Source organism: Uranotaenia lowii, chromosome 1 (assembly GCF_029784155.1).
Source record: "Uranotaenia lowii strain MFRU-FL chromosome 1, ASM2978415v1, whole genome shotgun sequence".
NCBI classification, from domain to species: Eukaryota; Metazoa; Arthropoda; class Insecta; order Diptera; family Culicidae; genus Uranotaenia; species Uranotaenia lowii.
Genome location: NC_073691.1, coordinates 166,475,925 through 166,495,668, shown reverse-complemented (window position 1 = coordinate 166,495,668; position 19,744 = coordinate 166,475,925). Strand labels below are relative to the sequence as shown.

The window sequence follows — 19,744 nt, the reverse complement described above, 5'->3', positions numbered from 1 at the left end:
GGCCCCAACAATTTACACCAACCGGCCAGGCAGCTTCGTGAAGCTCCGTTTTGCACTCCTCGAATCTGCGCTCGAGTTGGTCCAGGTCCCGGCACAACTAGGTATGCCCCCGAGTGGATCGATGATGGAAAGTGTAGGGCTCTGAGCCGGTGCAACTTCATCGTTCGAAACTTAAATCATGAACCGAGGCAGCACAATCTTCATAAACTTAGTTTTTTTTTTCCTTATAGGGAGAAACTCCTCCGACGGCTAGTAGTCAGGCTGTGTTTTATGAGTGACATGCCTCATGGTCTTCATGCCTTGAGAATCTCGAACCTTAATGTCCCTAAGCCATAAGGCCGTTAAAGCTCCGTGTTAAGGTTGTCAGGCCTTGAAACTGTCATGCTTAAATACCATGCCGAAAGGTTTTCAAGCCTTGATGTTGTCTGGCACGACCTAATCCGACGAACCCTAAAATTTTCAGAACGCAAAGCGTCAGACGTTAAGTCATCAGTACGTTAGGCCGTAGGTCGTTACACTGTAGCTCATCTGGCAGTAGGCCTCTCTTTAAAGGTCAAGGCGTAGATTGTTATCAAGTAAGCCGTTCGGCCTTTCGACCTTACATCTCATATCATGGGTAATCAGGCCGTAGGTCATCATCCCGTTTGACTTCATACACTTGATATTCTGGCCATAGCCTATCGATGTATAGGTTGTCAGATCTTAAGTCGTTAAATCGCAAAATCTAAAGCCGTAGATGTTAACACTGTTGGTCAAGAAACCTCAGGCTGTAACATCGTATGTCGTCTGGCCGAAGACTGTGAAGCAATAGGTCGTCAGGCAGCAGATCGTTGGGCCGTAGGTCGCAGATTATTTGTCAACAAGTCATAGGTCGTAGAACCGTTTTTCTAGTTGGTAACTACAGGTGGTAAATCCCGGTTTACGGATTGTATTCCAAGGCACGGCGAGCCACCGCATCCCCCAGTTTGCTACTCTGCTACCTTGCTCCAAGGCAATACTCATTAGCGAGATCACTTTCAGCAAAACCTCTCATCCTTACAACTCGACGCCTGAACTCTCCTCTAACGATTTGAGAACCGACGACAATGATTCGAGATTCCCACACAAACCTCTCCTCTTCGCGACTTGAAGTCTGATCTCTCCTCTAACGACTCGAGATTCGACCCCTCGTCCTGGCATCGACTCGAGATCTCTAACGACTTGAGATTTGACCTCCCTCGTAATGACTCGAGGCTACCACTAGTACCCCTCCTCTTGTTGATTTAGGGCCTGATCACTCCTCTAACGACTCGAAGCCCGACCTCCTATCTCCAGGATTCGAAGTTCGTTACCTTTCCCGTCGTGTGCCAGAACGAGAGCAGCTTGTTCTAGACTCGCGCCTGTCACGGCACACGCGCGGGACTTAACGCAACGACTCGGATGATTCCCGACGTAGACATCATCCTACTCCGACTCGAATGGCTCACCCGGCGTCGAAAGCCACTCTACCCGTGGGCATTCCCCGAACGTGGAATAACCCTTTTTCCAAAGATTTCCACTGCGAAGAAGGTATAGTCTTATCCCCGCAGCTTCTGTCGTTGGTAACCGCCCTACTCGGATACTCCCGGAAGGTAGAGGATCCTAGGCACGAACGCGGTGCACCCACGGCATCCACTACACAGAAGATGTTGCCTTATCTTTGAAGCTTTAAACCGTGGGGTCGAACGCACTCTACTCCACAGCCCCCCGTCGATGGGGTCACTCTACTCCGACCGTTGTACGGTCTTCTTTACCCCCCTTGGCTGGCAACCCTAGAATTTTCGGCCCTCGGATTTTTCTGCCCTTAACACCGTAAATCATCGTAAATCAAGATGTAGGTCGTCAGATCGCAGGTCTTCCGGCCGAACGTAATCAGCAGTTATCAGAGTGTAGGTCTTAGGTAGTTAAGTTGTAGGTGGGCGTTCGTCATCAGTCCGTTGGTCATCATACTGTGAATCTCCAGTCCGTGGGTCTTAAGGCCGTTGGTAATCTAGCCCAAGGTCATCATGCAGTAGATTGCCAGGCCATATATCTGAAGGCTGTTGGTCGTCAGGCCGTAGGTCGTCAGACCGTGGGTTGTCAGACCGTAGGTAAAAGGTCGTCAGACCGTAAGTCAAAGTTTGTCAGACCATAGGTCAAATGTCGTAAGACCGTAGGCCGCCAGGCCGTAGGTCGTCTGTTAATAAGTCGTCAGACCGAAGGTCGTCATGTTGAAGGTTGTCAGGCCGTAGTTTTTCAGGCTGAAGGTCGTCGGACCATAGATCAACAGACCGCTGGTCAGTCCGAAGGTCGTCAGGCCGTAGGTCGTCAGGCCGTAGGTCGTCAGGCCGTAGGTCGTCAGGCCGTAGGTTGTCAGGCCGTAGGTCGTCAGGCCGTAGGTCGTCAGGCCGTAGGTCGTCAGGCCGTAGGTCGTCAGGCCGTAGGTCGTCAGGCCGTAGGTCGTCAGGCCGTAGGTCGTCAGGCCGTAGGTCGTCAGGCCGTAGGTCGTCAGGCCGTAGGTCGTCAGGCCGTAGGTCGTCAGGCCGTAGGTCGTCAGGCCGTAGGTCGTCAGGCCGTAGGTCGTCAGGCCGTAGGTCGTCAGGCCGTAGGTCGTCAGGCCGTAGGTCGTCAGGCAGTAGGTCGTCAGGCCGTAGGTCGTCAGGCCGTAGGTCGTCAGGCCGTAGGTCGTCAGGCCGTAGGTCGTCAGGCCGTAGGTCGTCAGGCCGTAGGTCGTCAGGCCGTAGGTCGTCAGGCCGTAGGTCGTCAGGCCGTAGGTCGTCAGGCCGTAGGTCGTCAGGCCGTAGGTCGTCAGGCCGTAGGTCGTCAGGCCGTAGGTCGTCAGGCCGTAGGTCGTCAGGCCGTAGGTCGTCAGGCCGTAGGTCGTCAGGCCGTACGTCGTCAGGCCGTACGTCGTCAGGCCGTTAGTTGTTAAGCTGTAGGACCGAATGTCTTCAGGAATTATCAGATTGTAGGACTTTCACCCACAGGAAGCTAAGTCGTAGGTGGTCAGGCCGTAGGTCATCTGGTCGTTCGTCATCAGACCGTTTGTCATCAGGCCGTAGGTCATTATGCTGTAGGTTGTCAGGCCATAGGTCTTCAAGCTGTTAATAGTCAGGACGGGGGTTGTCAGACCATAGGTCATTAGACCGTAGGTCAACAGACCGTAGGTTGTCAAACCGTTTGTTGTCATACCGTAGGTTGTTAGGCTATAGGTCGTCATACCAATACAGTAGGTCGTCAGGCCGTAGGTCAAAAGTCCGAAGGTTGTCGTGCAGTAGGTCGTTAGGCGGTAGGTCGTGAGGCCGTAGGTCGTCAGGCCGTATTTAACCTGGCCGTAGGTCTTCGGGCCGTTTACCGTCTGACCGTATGTCATCATGTCGAAGGTTGTGAACCCGTAGGACAAAAGAACAGTCCTCAGGCCGTAAGTCGTCGAACCGTAGGTAAACAGACCGTAGGACAACAGGCCGTAGGTCAAAAGCCGAAGGTTGTCTTACAGTAGGGCGTCAAGCAGTAGGTCGTAGGAAATCTCGTAAATCATCAGTCCGTAGGTCGTCAAGCCAATAGTTGTCAGTCCGTAGGTCATCAGGCCGTATTTCGTCTGGCCGTAGAATGTCGGGCCGTATGCTATCTGACCGTAAGTCGTCATGTCGAAGGTTGTCAGCCCGTAGTTCTTCAGGTCGAAGGATGTCAGGTCATGAGCCGTCGGACCGTAGGTCAACAGACCGTACAACAACACACCGTTGATCAAGGCCGGGTCGTTTTCGTACAGACGATTGTCATGCCGTAGTTCTTCTTCCGAAGGTCGTCAGGCCGTGAGTCGTCGGACCGTAGGTCAACAGACCATAGGACAACAGACCGTAGAAAAACAGACCTTAGCTCAAAAGACCGAAAGTTTTCGTACAGTAGATCGTCATGTTGTAAGTCGTCTGACCGTAGGTCGTCATGCCGAACTTTTTCAGGCCGCAGGTCAAAAGACCGAAGGTTGCCGTACAGTAGATCGTCATGTCGTAGGTCGTCAGGTCATAGGTCGTTAGGCCGTAGATCGTCAGGCCGTAGGTCGTCAGGCCGTAGGTCGTCAGGCCGTAGGTTGTCAGGCCGTAGGTCGTCAGGCCGTAGGTCGTCAGGCCGTAGGTCGTCAGGCCGTAGGTCGTCAGGCCGTAGGTCGTCAGGCCGTAGGTCGTCAGGCCGTAGGTCGTCAGGCCGTAGGTCGTCAGGCCGTAGGTCGTCAGGCCGTAGGTCGTCAGGCCGTAGGTCGTCAGGCCGTAGGTCGTCAGGCCGTAGGTCGTCAGGCCGTAGGTCGTCAGGCCGTAGGTCGTCAGGCCGTAGGTCGTCAGGCCGTAGGTCGTCAGGCCGTAGGTCGTCAGGCCGTTAGTTGTTAAGCTGTAGGACCGAATGTCTTCAGGAATTATCAGATTGTAGGACTTTCACCCACAGGAAGCTAGGTCGTAGGTCGTCATGCCGAACTTTTTCAGGCCGCAGGTCAAAAGACCGAAGGTTGCCGTACAGTAGATCGTCATGTCGTAGGTCGTCAGGTCATAGGTCGTTAGGCCGTAGGTCGTCAGGCCGTAGGTTGTCAGGCCGTAGGTCGTCAGGCCGTAGGTCGTCAGGCCGTAGGTCGTCAGGCCGTAGGTCGTCAGGCCGTAGGTCGTCAGGCCGTAGGTCGTCAGGCCGTAGGTCGTCAGGCCGTAGGTCGTCAGGCCGTAGGTCGTCAGGCCGTAGGTCGTCAGGCCGTAGGTCGTCAGGCCGTAGGTCGTCAGGCCGTAGGTCGTCAGGCCGTAGGTCGTCAGGCCGTAGGTCGTCAGGCCGTAGGTCGTCAGGCCGTAGGTCGTCAGGCCGTAGGTCGTCAGGCCGTAGGTCGTCAGGCCGTAGGTCGTCAGGCCGTAGGTCGTCAGGCCGTAGGTCGTCAGGCCGTAGGTCGTCAGGCCGTAGGTCGTCAGGCCGTAGGTCGTCAGGCCGTAGGTCGTCAGGCCGTAGGTCGTCAGGCCGTAGGTCGTCAGGCCGTAGGTCGTCAGGCCGTAGGTCGTCAGGCCGTAGGTCGTCAGGCCGTAGGTCGTCAGGCCGTAGGTCGTCAGGCCGTAGGTCGTCAGGCCGTAGGTCGTCAGGCCGTAGGTCGTCAGGCCGTAGGTCGTCAGGCCGTAGGTCGTCAGGCCGTAGGTCGTCAGGCCGTAGGTCGTAGGTCGAAGGTAATCTCTAAATCAACAGTCGTCGTAACGTCATAAGTCGTCAGAACATAAGTCGTCAGACCGTACGTCGTCGGGCCGTTAGTCCTATACCGCATGTTGTGCGGCGGAAGATCGTCTGATCCTTAGTTGTCAGACCGAAGTCGTCAGACTGTAGGTCATTAGGCCTTAGTTTGTCAAGCAGTGGATCTCTGTTCGACCTCAATTTTGAGGTCATAAGGAGTTAAATGATCAGGTCGTGAGTTGTCGTGACGAAGGTCGAAAGGTCGTAGGTTATCAGGACGTTAGTAGTCAGGCCGATAGTCATCAGTCCGTTGGTTCCGTAAGATTACTCAAGTCATTTTGAACAAGTTGATCAGGTTTTATGGTGGGTATTCCTGCCATAGTGTTTGTCGGGCATTAAGATCACCAGACTTCAATGTCATCAAACCTTAAGGTAATCAAGGCCTACAAAAGGATTTCTCTGAGGTTGTCCGGCCTATGGCCGTCAGTTCGCTAGCGGATGATTTTCCTCTGTTTCAATAGTCTACAGTCAAAAGATTCCAAATATCTCACACTGAATTATTTTTTTTCTTAACCTTCAAACTTTTAAAATACTGTATTTTTATTAGTTCTCCAGTGCAACAGTTGTTTGTTTTTAAATAAAATATGCCATTCCTAAGCCACATTTCAAGCGAAACCGGCTCAGACCTCTTCCACTTCGATTTATGGGCTATCAGTGTACTTTGCCAAGGAGGTGGATAAGCGTCTGAAATAAAACAGTTTTGAAAAATGGTCATATTGCCTATAACTGAAACCATGTCCTCGGGTACTTTGAGCTCGGTACGAAGCAAAGCTGAAGTCTTCCGGTGGGGGGAGGGGACTGAAAGGGTAAACAAAGTGGCTGCCAATATTATAAACAAACCACCACACCGTGTCGTCTTCGTGGCCCATTATCTGCAAGTATTTTAACTCCCGGGAAGAAAGTGGCACTTTGGGTAGTTTTGGTAAAAAATTGAAAAAGATTTCAAAGTGTGAATCATTCTTGATGTTATTTCTTCCGAACACTACTAAGGGGCAAGGGGAAGTTCTGTAGGAGTTTGACAAAAAATATCCATTTTCCCACAGTGCCGCATTGTAGTTGCTTAAACGATTGGGTATTGTCTTGTAGCAAGCAAATTCGCAGTTCTCGTCCAGATCGAGCAGCAGCCAGCCAGCCAACCTTTCTGAAGTTGATGCCTTTTGGTAAACAGATATTACTGGCTGCCATAAATTATCACCTGCAATGAGTACTCAACACTTTCGGGCAATTCTCGATCCCTCCGAGACGTGTCTGAAATGCTGCATTTTGCGAGGCCTTCGAAAATGGAACGAGGGCCGCGAAAAGAAGCGAAGGCCCTGCAGGTTCTGGATTTATGTGCTGCTCGTGCATAATTTTTCTCCCGCTAGCTCACTCTGCCGCCCATCGCACATTACAGAACTCTCGATGCAGCCCCCGACAGCAATGCAGTGATTAAGTTTGTATTTATATAATTTGAATTTCGTGGAAAATGAGGCGGTAAATCTTCGCCCATAACTGGGCTGGCTGGCCAAACTGCAGCAGATAACGCCGATCACGACCAGATTTGGATGCAAATTAAATGAATTACCGACTGATTTGAAGAGTTTTACAGAGGGAAAAAAAGTGCAGATTCAAGCGGAAGCGAGTTTCTTTGGAGTTATCTTTAGCGCAGTACTTGCACCAAAATTTGACTAGAGCCAAACCATTTGAAATTATTATAACTGCAAAAAAAATTAAATTAGTCAATGTCAATCGTCAATGTCAAATAACTACGTTCATCATTGACACGCGTTTTCACAAGAGCATAAGCTCGAATTTGGATTCCAAAACGGCTCCGGAAGATGCTTGCTTAAGCATCGCCATCTCTAACGATCGACACGAGCCAATTTACATTCTTAAAAACCAACACCTATCATCATCGTTGGCAACTTGGCGTTAGGAGTTCGAAACGCTGGCTCGCTCACAGCAGGAAGTTGAAGAATGGACTTTCTTACCCTAGGGCTTCACCAACTTTAGCGGGCGCTAATGAATATGTTTTAGCCGCAGCCGGGACCCCAGATTAGGGGTCCCTGTTTTTTTTCGAATGTGCGACCCAATAGCCTGGCCTGGTCCCTGTTGAAGTTATCAATTCCATCACGATCATTTCGGAGATCAAACTTCAACGGCTCAGACTCAGGCACTAGGGCGGCAATTCCAGGGAGGCGTTCCCCGAAAACGGGAAATTAACGAGTTTGTGTCGTTTTTCGAAACTAGACAAGATTCGATGGCAATTCGCTTTTTCGAAATGTGTTTATCCAAATGCGACCATATGGGCGCCTCGAAAGATGGCCCGGGGTTAGATGATTAACTTCAAATGTTCAACATTTGGGGAATGGCTGTGTATAATTTCGGAGCGAAATATCTACTCCGAAAACTATGACATGAGCGATGGCTTTTGCGGCTGTGATTGCTGTTTGCATTTCACGGTTTGTCAGATCAATTCGAACATTGTGTCTCTTTTCTCTCCTGCCTCGGGGGCTTTTCCGTAATTAGCTGTCCGAATCAAATCTAATTTAACGCACGGCGGGAAATTGGCCCAGGGATGTTTCTACCTGTGCAAAGGGTTTCATCATTCAGTACCTAAGTATATCGTACCTTCGGAATTGCTTCTGACCTCATGGCGGAGCCAGGCTCTTTGAATCTGCTTTGCAGTGATGGATTAACTTTCCGTAGAATATTTTGTGTTTGAACTGAAATATATATTGGTCACCCTGATGTTACTGAAATGCTCCTTAAAGTATAGTGTCCATCTGAGGATCGCTCTAATGATGTCTGTTCGCTCTATTTTTAAATCATGTATGAATAAGCGGGAAAAGTTGTAATTTTAAATGTAGAATAAATAAAATTTCTCTTTCTTGTGAATCGTCCCCCAGTTAAGATGCATTTATTCCCTTAAAAAATGGTCTGCTCAAACATTTTGAAAGAAATACTCAATCAGGAGGCGATATTTAAAAAAAGTAAAATCCTGACTTTCTTTTTTTTTTTTTTTTGATTAATTTTGTACATTGGTTACACATTGTAAACAGTCATAACGGTAGAGAAAATTGAGGAACATGCGCTGAGTGTTTAGGTGATGTCGGTTTCGGAGAGGTCCCACTCAAAATCAGCTCTGATAGAGCTGAGATATGCTCCTGTGTATTTTCAGCATAACCCTCACCATTTGACACTGAAATTCATCTTTGCACTGAATTTTGAGTATATAAACGCAAGATTTCTGCAATGAGTTCATATATTTACCAAAAAGGCAATTTAAACCGGTTCTAGTGAAGTAATTACATTAGCGCTGCGATACTTAAAAAAAAAATGATGCATTCAATGATTTATATTTTACTAAAAAAAAATTTGTTTGATCCCAGTAAAATCTGAATATGTGGGAACACTGCATGTGCGTTGAGGTCGGTTCCTGTGAGATTTGCTCCAAAATGAACTCAAAACGGGTGTTCTTTTTATGAGAACCCAGTTTGTGATCCTCTCAGAAATCGACAGAACCTGCAAAAATTGAGAGTTGAGTCACCGAACTTAATGACGGCGAAACTTGAAGAACGACGAATATTCTCATTCGGCTTGTCCTACCGAGGTAAGGGCAGCGATGCCATATTAAAATCGGTTTTTACAAGACCGAAAAAATCGATATACGGTATAAAAATTCCAAAAATCAGAATAAATACCGATTTTTTTTTTCAAAGCTTATTGACAGAATATTGTAAAATGTCGGTTTTAACAATAAAAAAGAAATTAGGTTGTTTGGGGACTTGGTAGGCTATGGCCGTCGTTGAGGGGTGTGTGTTTTTTTTTTACCGAAAAAATTCAAGAGCTCTCAAAATAAGAAACTAAGCTGAAAATTGGACCTTTAATTTGAAGAAATGGCCGTTGGACCAATTGAGGAGTCGAAATAGGTCTCATCGGTGGAAGAGAGAATTATCTTTAGAGCCGGAGCTAACAAGAGCCACATCAGCCGATAAGAAAGAGAAAATATCTACATGAAATGTCGAAAGTGTTACAACAATTACAACTCAAATCCTTTAAAATTGGTTTTGATTGTTTATTTTGCAGCACATTTTCTGAAGCACTTATTTTTTCCTGTATATATTGTTTGATTTAATCATTGTTATATTGTTAAATTTTAGTGATGAAACCAGTGAATCATTTCAGTTGAAAGTGCATTTTATTTTATTTTATAGAATTGCTTTTTTTAATAACAATTTTTTCTACTGAAATCAAAATCAATCATGGAAATATAACTTATGGTGGATGCAACTGGTAATAATTATATTTTAAAAATCACATTTATACTGTGCAAAAGATGTTTTTCTATGTTTGATAAACCTTGCACTGATTTAAGCCATACATATAGTTAAATTTCTATTCAAAGCTACTTTTCAAGAACCATGAGTAACAAAAAACTGTCAAGTTTTAAACATTATGAGTTCGATTGGTTTTATTAGTTATTTTTCAAGTGTAGAAAAAGTGCTGCTTTATAGTCTGTTCAATTAAATTGAGTTTAATATAGGGTAACGGACCAATTTTGGACCGCTTTGAGAAGCGGCTATGCTATTTTCTGAAATAAAAAAGTACATGTTACAACTTTTGACTGCTTTTTCCGTTCAATGTGAAGATCAAGGCTTTTTCTATCGAAACATATCGTCATCTGTTGCAATGTAACCAGATTTAAGCCTAAAAACTCGTTTCTTCGATCATTACTCTGGTTGGTATTTTGGACCACCAATTTCTATTTTGGACCACCCTCTGGACTTATTTTGGACCACCCTTAAACTAAATAAGTTTTTTTTTTCTAAATTTTGCTATATTTACGACAGCGAATGATGCGCAATTATGCGAATAATTCAGTTAATCTTTTTCATTCTTAGTCTTGTAGTCAAGTATTGTTTGTTCACTCTAATTCATTCCTGAACTAACTTTCATCAACTTTTTCCCAGGCTCTATTAAGGTACACTTGTTTGTTGAATATTTCTCACAACAACCTTTTTCCTACAACTTGTTATGCTTTAAAACAATAATTTTCAATAAGAATAGAATAAAAGCAGAAAAACTCCTCCGTTTTACACACGGAAAAAAATAAAAAGGAAAAATTTTCCGAGATAGCAAGGTGAACGCCCGTGAAAGCCAAAAAGGTAACTTCTACCTCACCTCACAGCGCGGTAAAATTTACCCAAATCGAGGTTGGAAAAAGGTACAATTCACCGAGAAAAAAGGTGAATCCAAAAAAGGTAAATCTTACCTCGTAGCGAGGTGAAGTTGAACCTGAATTGAGCTGAATAAAAAAGTATAATTCACCTAGAAAAAAGGTAAACCCAAATAAGGTAAAACTTACCCCGTAGCAAGGTGAAGTTGACCTGGATTGATCTAAACAAAACGGTACAATTAATCTCGAAAAAAAGAAACTATTTGCCAAACCCGTTTATTGAGGTTAAGCTGTTTTGTCGTTCAGGAAGGAAGTTTTGCTTCGTGCCATATATGTGAAAATCGGAACAAAATGGTAAGTGTTTTCTTAGATATCATTTAGTTGTGATGGTTCTCGTTGAAAACTTTGCTTTTTTTTTCAGACCGGCCCACAGAGCGAAGAAGGACATGAATGTGATAACGCAATGCAGAAGGATTCAGCGACCATGGTGGCTCGGGAAAACGCGAAAGCCGAATTCTCACGAGCCTGGCAAAGAAAGGACTTGCCTCAACATTTTTTTTAAAAACGGGGATACGTTCCGAATCTTAATATAAGGTGAAAGTCCCAATTTATTTAAATAAATATCAAATGTTGAATGAATTTTGTTTTATTTTTTATTGAGGAAACCAATCAAACGAACTGGCATTAACTTTTTAAATCAGTGAATAGGAAAACGGTATTGTTTACTATTTTGCTAGGTGAATGCGAAAATGGTAAAATTTACCTTTTTTCTAGGTGAATTCAAAAAAGGTAGTATTTACCTTTTCGCTAGGTGAAAGAAAAAAAAAGGTAAAATTTACCTCGAAAGAAGGGAGGAAAAAATCACCTTGCAGAAAGGTAAATTTTACCTTATTTTTATTTTCCGTGCAGTGTTTTTCAAATGTTTCAAGAATTTCGACAGCATATTGCAATCTCTGCGATTTTTTTTGGCAGTGTTAAATACTGGACAGTTGGCTTATCTTTTGGACCTTTTTTTTGAACGTGAATCTTCTTCAGGCGACCGAATGATAAGTTAGGAAAGTCTGACATCATCAACTCTGCAACATAAATTGATGCATTTTGACATAAAAACCTTAGTTGATTTGGTTTGGCTTCAGTTCTGTAGAATACATATATTCAAAAAAGATAAAAATGTGCGGGCGTTATGCGATTTTTTAACAATCTAAAATCCAGATTTTTTTCATCTAAAAATTCAGTTTTATCTTCAATACAACTTTTGTTGTACGAAAAAAACTATCGTTGGAGTAAATTTTTTAACAGTTTTTTTTTTAATTTGCATAACCACACGGGCTGAAAAACTAGATTTTTAGTACCTTTTGTTGCCTTGTAATTTTTACACATTTCAACAATTTTTTTTTTTCATAATAAGATTATCTCATAGCTATAGTTTAATATTTTTGGTTATTTGAAATTGCTCTACTAGTAACTGAGATATTTCAACTGTATGACTATTACAAACATTAAACTCATTAAGTATTTTCCGATTTGTTGTCTTTTATCCCCAACCCCCATTTTAGACGTGGTTTATAATTCGTCACTTCTATCTAACCAAGTACATTTTTTTTCTTGAAATTCAACCGTGTATGATTGTAACTTTTAGACCAAACTGTCAATAATTTTTCATGATGCATAAAAAATAATGACTTAATAAAAAAAATGGTTCATGCCCAGTTTTTTCATGTTTTTAAGCTTCTTTAAGATGTAGCTTTTGACAACTGCTCATCAAACAGTTGCCATTAATGTAGATTGTAAGATTAACGTGCTTTAAAGCATGGTGCACAAAAAGTAAGTTAAAGAAAGCTATGATTGGCTTTGTTTTATGCCGATTGAAGTGAACCCCGTTTGAAGGCGGGTTGGGGCTTTAGCGAGTTGATTAAATAAAATAATGCCAAAATTCCAAATTTTATTTATTATAAGTGATTGAAATAGTGTACATAGTACTTTTCATATAGCCGTACAACGTTTTATTACGTTCATTAACATTCAACAGCTAGTCAAATACTCAGATGATGTTGAGTGGTCCAAAATAAGTCCCTAAGGAATTAAGTAGGCCCTATTTTCGACATGGGTCAAATTGCTATTAAAACAAGTTTTTTGGGTTCTTCGAGCTTGCAAACTAGTTTTCAAGTGTTTTATCATAGCTGTGAACATGTTTGTAGTTGTAAAATTCATCAGATCTAGGCAGAAAATTTCTTGGAACTTGACTCCAATAATGGCACGCCCTCCTGAAATGGGCTTGATTTGGCCCAACTGTGAAAAATCGAAACTTTATTTCCAATTATTTCAAGAGGAGAAATCACCGTGAATTTGTTTTATGAAATGAATTTGCGGCTTTATCGGTGAGGGTTAAAGAGTTGAAATGAAAGACGGATAGAAGATCAGAAGAAAATTCTACGGTGGTGAAAAGAGCGAAGTGCATTTGAAATAGAAGCTTGACCACATGCTAAATTCTTTGTCCCGCATCAATTAACTGTATTGAAGAAGTAGTACCCAATAGAGAAGGCACTACATTTTTCGCACTAGTTAGGCCAAGATTTCTGACCGTTGACCGTATGCGACAACTCAATCCAGTTGGAACATCCGCACAAAACGAAAATAAGAAATCTACCTAGCCATCGATGGAACGATATCGCACAATCGCACAAAGACTTAACAGAGCAACCACATGCTAAATTTTTTGTCCGTTCGGCACATGTGCACACTCACATGGCGGTCGAACCATCCATAATTAACTGTATCGAAAAATGTAGTGCCTTCTCTATTGGGTACTACTTCTTCAATACAGTTAATTGATGCGGGACAAAGAATTTAGCATGTGGTCAAGCTTCTATTTCAAATGCTCTTCGCTCTTTTCACCACCTTAGAATTTTCTTCTGATCTTCTATCCGTCTTTCATTTCAACTCTTTAACCCTCACCGATAAAGCCGCAAATTCATTTTATTTCCAATTTTTTATCCCTTAACAGCATATTTTAATGGAATCTAAGATATGATTAGAATCATAAGAAATAGCTTTAACTATATTTGTTCAAAATTTTCTTGATAAATATAAGTTATGAGAGAAAGATTGGGAAAAAGCTGTACGGTGGTCCAAAATATGTACCCGGTCCAAAATAAGTCCGTTACCCTATTTTTCAGATCATCGAAAGGTAGGTGTTTAACAATTTTTTTTTATTCATTATCAACTTCTTGTTGTATATTATTGGTTTAAGAAACCCAATGCACAGTGGTGCAGAACATCAATCTAGCTGTACGAAATTAATAGCGCCCAGGGATGAAGAGATAGACATTTGATGTTTTCAGCAACATTGTTCAGTTTTACAAGGGGCATATTCTAGTATCAAAATTTTTGCCGAGGGGTCCACCGATAGCGAGATAAAAATGCTAACTTTTTTGTTTTTCTAATTAGGGCTTTGATGTCTTGGACAAAGTTGTTTATCTGATCAAAATACATAAGTTTGTTGAATATGTCAAAGTCCTGTCACATGACCCTCAGGAGTTACAGTCAAAGTAAAAAAAAATCTCTTGAAAAAACAGTTTTTTGAACCTGACACGTTGTAGATTGGATAAAATGGTTCGCTGTCTTTGAAACAAAGTTGTAACAAGCCACGATCTACATTTGTCTCATACATTATGATGGGTTTAGAAGTTGCTGAAGCTCTATAGAAAGCATTTAGTGTATTTTATTGGCAATTTTGGAAGGCTCACCCATCAAAAAGTGCACATTTTCGCAACATCCCCTTTTTTGTGATTATTTTTGATGATAAGCGGAACCATTTCCATTTGAAATTAGCGTGGAAATCGGTGGAATTAGTAGAGATTTGAATGATTGAAAATACACATTTTATGTAAAAATTACCTATTTTACTTATAGAAAAAACGTTAAAACATTTAATTTGTTCATAAAGTGTTGCAGTTTTCTTTTATATATTTTGTTTGATTAAAAGGCATTCAAATTCGATTAAAACTTATGACTCAACGAAAAGGCAAAAGCGAATTGCTTGTAAGATTGGTTACTTGGATACAGTTACTTGGAACCAGTTATAGCAGTTATATTGTAATGGCAAAATTCTATAATTCAAATACTAATTTAGTGCTCTACCAAGTTTAACAGATTAGTTCCATTTATCTTTTGGGGTTTAAATGATTTGAAACATTGAATTGAAATGTCTTTTAATAAAACAAAATATATAAAAGAAAACTGCAACACTTTATGAACAAATTAAATGTTTTAACGTTTTTTCTATAAGTAAAATAGGTAATTTTTACATAAAATGTGTATTTTCAATCATTCAAATCTCTACTAGTTCCACCGATTTCCGCGCTAATTTCAAATGGAAATGGTTCCGCTTATCATCAAAAATAATCACAAAAAAGGGGATGTTGCGAAAATGTGCACTTTTTGATGGATGAGCCTTCCAAAATTGCCAATAAAATACACTAAATGCTTTCTATAGAGCTTCAGCAACTTCTAAACCCATCATAATGTATGAGACAAATGTAGATCGTGGCTTGTTACAACTTTGTTTCAAAGACAGCGAACCATTTTATCCAATCTACAACGTGTCAGGTTCAAAAAACTGTTTTTTCAAGAGATTTTTTTTTACTTTGACTGTAACTCCTGAGGGTCATGTGACAGGACTTTGACATATTCAACAAACTTATGTATTTTGATCAGATAAACAACTTTGTCCAAGACATCAAAGCCCTAATTAGAAAAACAAAAAAGTTAGCATTTTTATCTCGCTATCGGTGGACCCCTCGGCAAAAATTTTGATACTAGAATATGCCCCTTGTAAAACTGAACAATGTTGCTGAAAACATCAAATGTCTATCTCTTCATCCCTGGGCGCTATTAATTTCGTACAGCTAGATTGATGTTCTGCACCACTGTGCAATGGAAACAAGCGCATGGATAACTTATTTCATGTTATTAATTGTTTATTATTATTGTTTATTAGAATAAAATCAACGGATCATATGTAGATCCTAATGATAACTTAATAGTAGATAATTACAATACAAGATAAAAAATTAAAACAGGTCTATACAGTTCTTGAAACAGTTAAAATTTTTGTCCGGAACACGTTCCTCGAAACATCGAAGTCGAAATGCTCAGAAAAGCGATTGAACGTTTTCAATATGCCGATAAATGCGCTGTTCGCTCCGTAGTTGTTGAGACGAATAGGTACATAGAGCTGCAAAAGCTGGTTTCTCAATCCTCGGGGACGCACGCTGAGAGGAATGGCCTCCAGCAAAACGGGACAGTCGACTCTGGACGTTAAGAGATCAGCAACAACTAGAGCGCGCGTAGCGTTTCTGCGAGCTTGAAGCGTGTCTAGGTTTATGAGGCGGCAGCGATTCTCATAACTTGGTGAACGGAACGGGTCTTGCCAGTTCAGATGACGTAGGGCATACCGCATGAAGCGACGCTGGATAGCCTCGATCCGTTCAGCCCCATTCTGGTAGAAAGGGCACCAAACAGCTGAAGCATACTCGAGGATGGAACGAACTATACAGCAGTAAAGACTCTTCAGGCAGTACACGTCTTTGAAGTCTTTGGCCATGCGAAATAAGAATCCGAGGTTTCTGGATGCTTTGTCGACGATGTAGTTTGTGTGAGTCTTAAACTCCAGCCGTTGATCGAGAATAACGCCCAGATCGTTGATGTGGTCCACCCGAGAAATGATTCCGTCTCCGAGAGCGTACTCCGCATAAAGAGGGTGTCGCTTACGAGAAAATGATACGACGGAGCATTTACTGCGATTCAGGGGCAGGCAATTCAGGTCACACCATTGAGCAAACACATTGAACTGCTGCTGCAGGAAATTGATGTCCTCTTGGCCGTTTATGGTGTGAAAGAGTTTCAGGTCGTCGGCATATGCAAGTTTTTTGCAGTCAAGGAGCAAGAGTACGTCATTAAAATATATCACGAAAATTAGTGGTCCTAAATGACTTCCTTGAGGCACGCCGGAGCAGGGAAGAAAATGATTTGAGAAGGAGTCACCAATACGAACGGATAACTTTCGACCTGTTAAGTAACTATGGAACCAGTGCAAAAGGGATCCACAGAAACCCAGACGTTCCAGCTTTGCGATAGCGATATCGTGGTTCACCTTGTCGAATGCAGCAGAAAGGTCAGTATATATGGCATCAGTTTGGGTTTTCATAGCAAAGCTGTCTTGCACAAAAGATGTGAAGGTGAGTAAGTTGGTAGTCGTGGATCGTTTAGGCATGAACCCGTGTTGATCATTGGAAAGTTGGTGCTTGAAGAACGAATTAATGGGATCCAGGATAACCAATTCAAACAATTTGGCCATCGCGCATAGAGCTGAAATTCCGCGGTAGTTGTTAACGTCTCTCTTGTCACCCTTCTTGTGAACAGGAAACATGTAGGCTTCCTTCCATAGTGAGGGAAAGATTCCAACATCCAGCGATGATTGGAAAATATGCCAAATAGGAAACAGCAGAAGTGGCATAAAACGCTTCAAAAAAGTAGCAGGTATACCATCCAGGCCCAAAGATGTAGAGTTTTTCAGCTTAACTGTCGCTTTCGATATGGATGCATCGTCGATTGTGATACCGTTAAACGAAGAGGGTGTAGGCAATATATTTCTCACAGCTCTAGCCAGTTGCTCAGGAGAAATGGATCCAGTTGTAAAGATGCTAGAGAACTTCTCGGCAAATAGATCACAAATTTCGGGATCAGAGTTCACTGTGTCGCTGTTCAGGAACATGTGAGACGGAAGCCCTGATTCTCTCCGCTGATTTTTCACGTGCTTCCAAAAAGATTTCGGACTGCTCTTGAAATTCTGTTGTAACCGATTAATATAATTCTGGTAGCAACGCTTAATGTCAAAGTTTGTTATACCTTGATCTGTACCCGGCTCTTCGGTGCGAATTTTAGATTTTTAAGGATTTAATTCACTACTATTTCAAACGAAAGATGACTGGATCTTTTGAGAAAAATGTATATGGAGAATCACTCATCATGGAAACTTTCATGCGTGTTTTCTCAAAATAGTTTTATAAGCGCATGAAAACTCTTTGTCTCTAAAAGCTTGAAATACAAAAAAGAGTTGTGGGCAAAATTGAATATAGTACAAAGCTATAGCTACATTTTTAACAAAATAAGGCACATTTTTCCATGATGAACATAATCAAAGTTTGGGTTATTGATTTTCAAATTTAAAATGGTCTAATTTTTTTTTGAGTCTATCAGTCAGTTTGATCATTTAACTTTAATATTAGTTATAGGAGCTTGTTAAATGATAAGTAGTTGGAATATTAACTTTATGAAGTTCGTAAAAAACTGTAATAATGTAATGGGATAAGGTTTGTGAGGTTTGTGTAGCTCAACAGCTCCGGACGCAAGAGGCATTTTTGATGCTTTTCGGGAATTATGTGCCAGAATTGATGGTGTGGTCAAATTCCCATGCATTTTTAGAAACGTAGATTGGATTGTTTAAAAAAGTATTCAATGAAAAAGTTTCAAATATTTATTTAGTACCAAATACAGTGAAATTATGAATAGTCATCAGACATACATAATAACAGACAAAAAAGAAATAACAAACAAAAGAAAGAACAAACTTTGTGGGGTTTTCAACCATACTTCAAGTCTTTTTTGAGTAGTTTCGATATTTTTTGTATTAAAGTTAATTGTTTATTGCTAAAGTTGGGAAAAACTATGGAATGGAAGCTTGATTAAATTTGATAGACCCTATGCATTAAAACTTTCACTCGGAATAAGAAACAATAAGAAACAAGAATTTTTAGAGTCCATTCATAGTTAATTTTTGTCACTATTAAACTTAACATACTCAAGCTTTTTAATGAACTGAAAGCTTTCAATATCAACTAATAGGCGTTAGGAAAATAACTTCTAAGGTTCACCGTAACACTAGTCAAAAGTGTCTCCCAATCAATTCCTTCAACCTACCAAAATTTTCTTGCTAGGATGCAGAGGAAACCTCGGTCCTAAAGCACAAAATAGATCTTTTATCCTTTTCTCTTTCTTCCAATCTAGCTATTGACTACTAGGACGTGGCCGGCGCCGTTATTGACGTTAAAAGAGAGAGCATCAGTTTTGTGCAGTGTGAATGGGCAGCTAATCCCAAGCACCATTCATTTGATCTCTGATCAAAATTGATGGCCTCGGTCAATCGCGGAGTAGCAACCATTGGCAATGTGGAACTTGTTTTACTGAGCCACGCCAGCGAACGTGGACCTCGAAGTGATTGTTATCATAATATGTTTTTGGAACAAGCAATGCCTACATTTTCTACAACCATGCTTTTCGGGTTTTATGATTTAAGGTGGATGTGAGTAGTTAATCAAGCTAAGCTAAGCTAAGCTAAAAAAGAAATTAGGTTGTTTGGTTTCGATATTTTCAGAGGACGAATGACCCCGCGTTATCAAACTCCTCTCTAAATCAATAAAAATTCTTTTTCTCCTTTCAATTTTTAAAGAATGCTAAAACACTAGATAAAATGTACAGTTTTGATAATTAATTTATCTTATTATCCATGTTTTCTACCATTCTTTTCTACCGTGTTAAATGATTTTTTACAATCAAATGATCCAATTTTAAAGCTTTTTGCTTTGTTTTGTCAAAAATCGGTAATCGATATACACCGATTCTTGGTCGAAAATATTCCTCAAAAATCTATATGAATACCGGAAAATCGGAATATTTGGCATCGCTGGATACAGGCAAGCAACGAATTCGAATGCGTGCGTGCCACGAAATAATCCAAGAAACGCCCCCAGGGAAACGCACTTTCAATATCCGAATCTCGTACGTTCTTGATACTGTTAGGTCCAATCCTGGGAACTGTAAACTGTCATTTACATTTTCATTTACATTTTCTGAACTGGATCTATTTCTTTACGGCAGTTGGTCACAGGGCTGTGGGAGATGTCTCTTCTCTAAACTTTTCTTCAAATGGTATTCTTGTAAGCGTCAGTCAAACTCAAAACTTTTCTTCTCTAGAATTTAAAAACCCAGAATTTGCATATGTTGAACAGTTCAGAAAAAAGAAGGTGAACCCAAACGGAAACGAAGACATCGATATTCAGAGGATGTGCCATAACGGCAACATTTAGCTTCAGGTCAGCGATACCTATTTATGATTGCCTTGCAAAGAAGTTGAAGACTGTAGCGAATCGCTCTCGGTATAGGATGAAAGGGCTTTGGAGAACAGCTTAGGGGAAGAATGCAATTCAAGCGAGTTGAGAGGGCAGCTTGGAATTGTAACAGTAAGCGAATTGAGAGAGCAGCGTTGGAAAAAATAAAATTCAAACG

At 41.8% G+C, this 19,744-nt stretch overlaps 1 protein-coding gene across 1 annotated transcript; it reads right to left on the bottom strand.

Moving 5' to 3' along the window:
- Nucleotides 1-2,974: 2,974 nt before the first annotated feature.
- Nucleotides 2,975-3,370, bottom strand: LOC129738114 (uncharacterized). Its single transcript, XM_055729300.1, has one exon. It carries the CDS (start codon nucleotides 3,368-3,370, stop codon nucleotides 2,975-2,977), a length of 396 nt encoding a protein of 131 aa, XP_055585275.1.
- Between the last annotated feature and the right edge of the window lie 16,374 nt (nucleotides 3,371-19,744).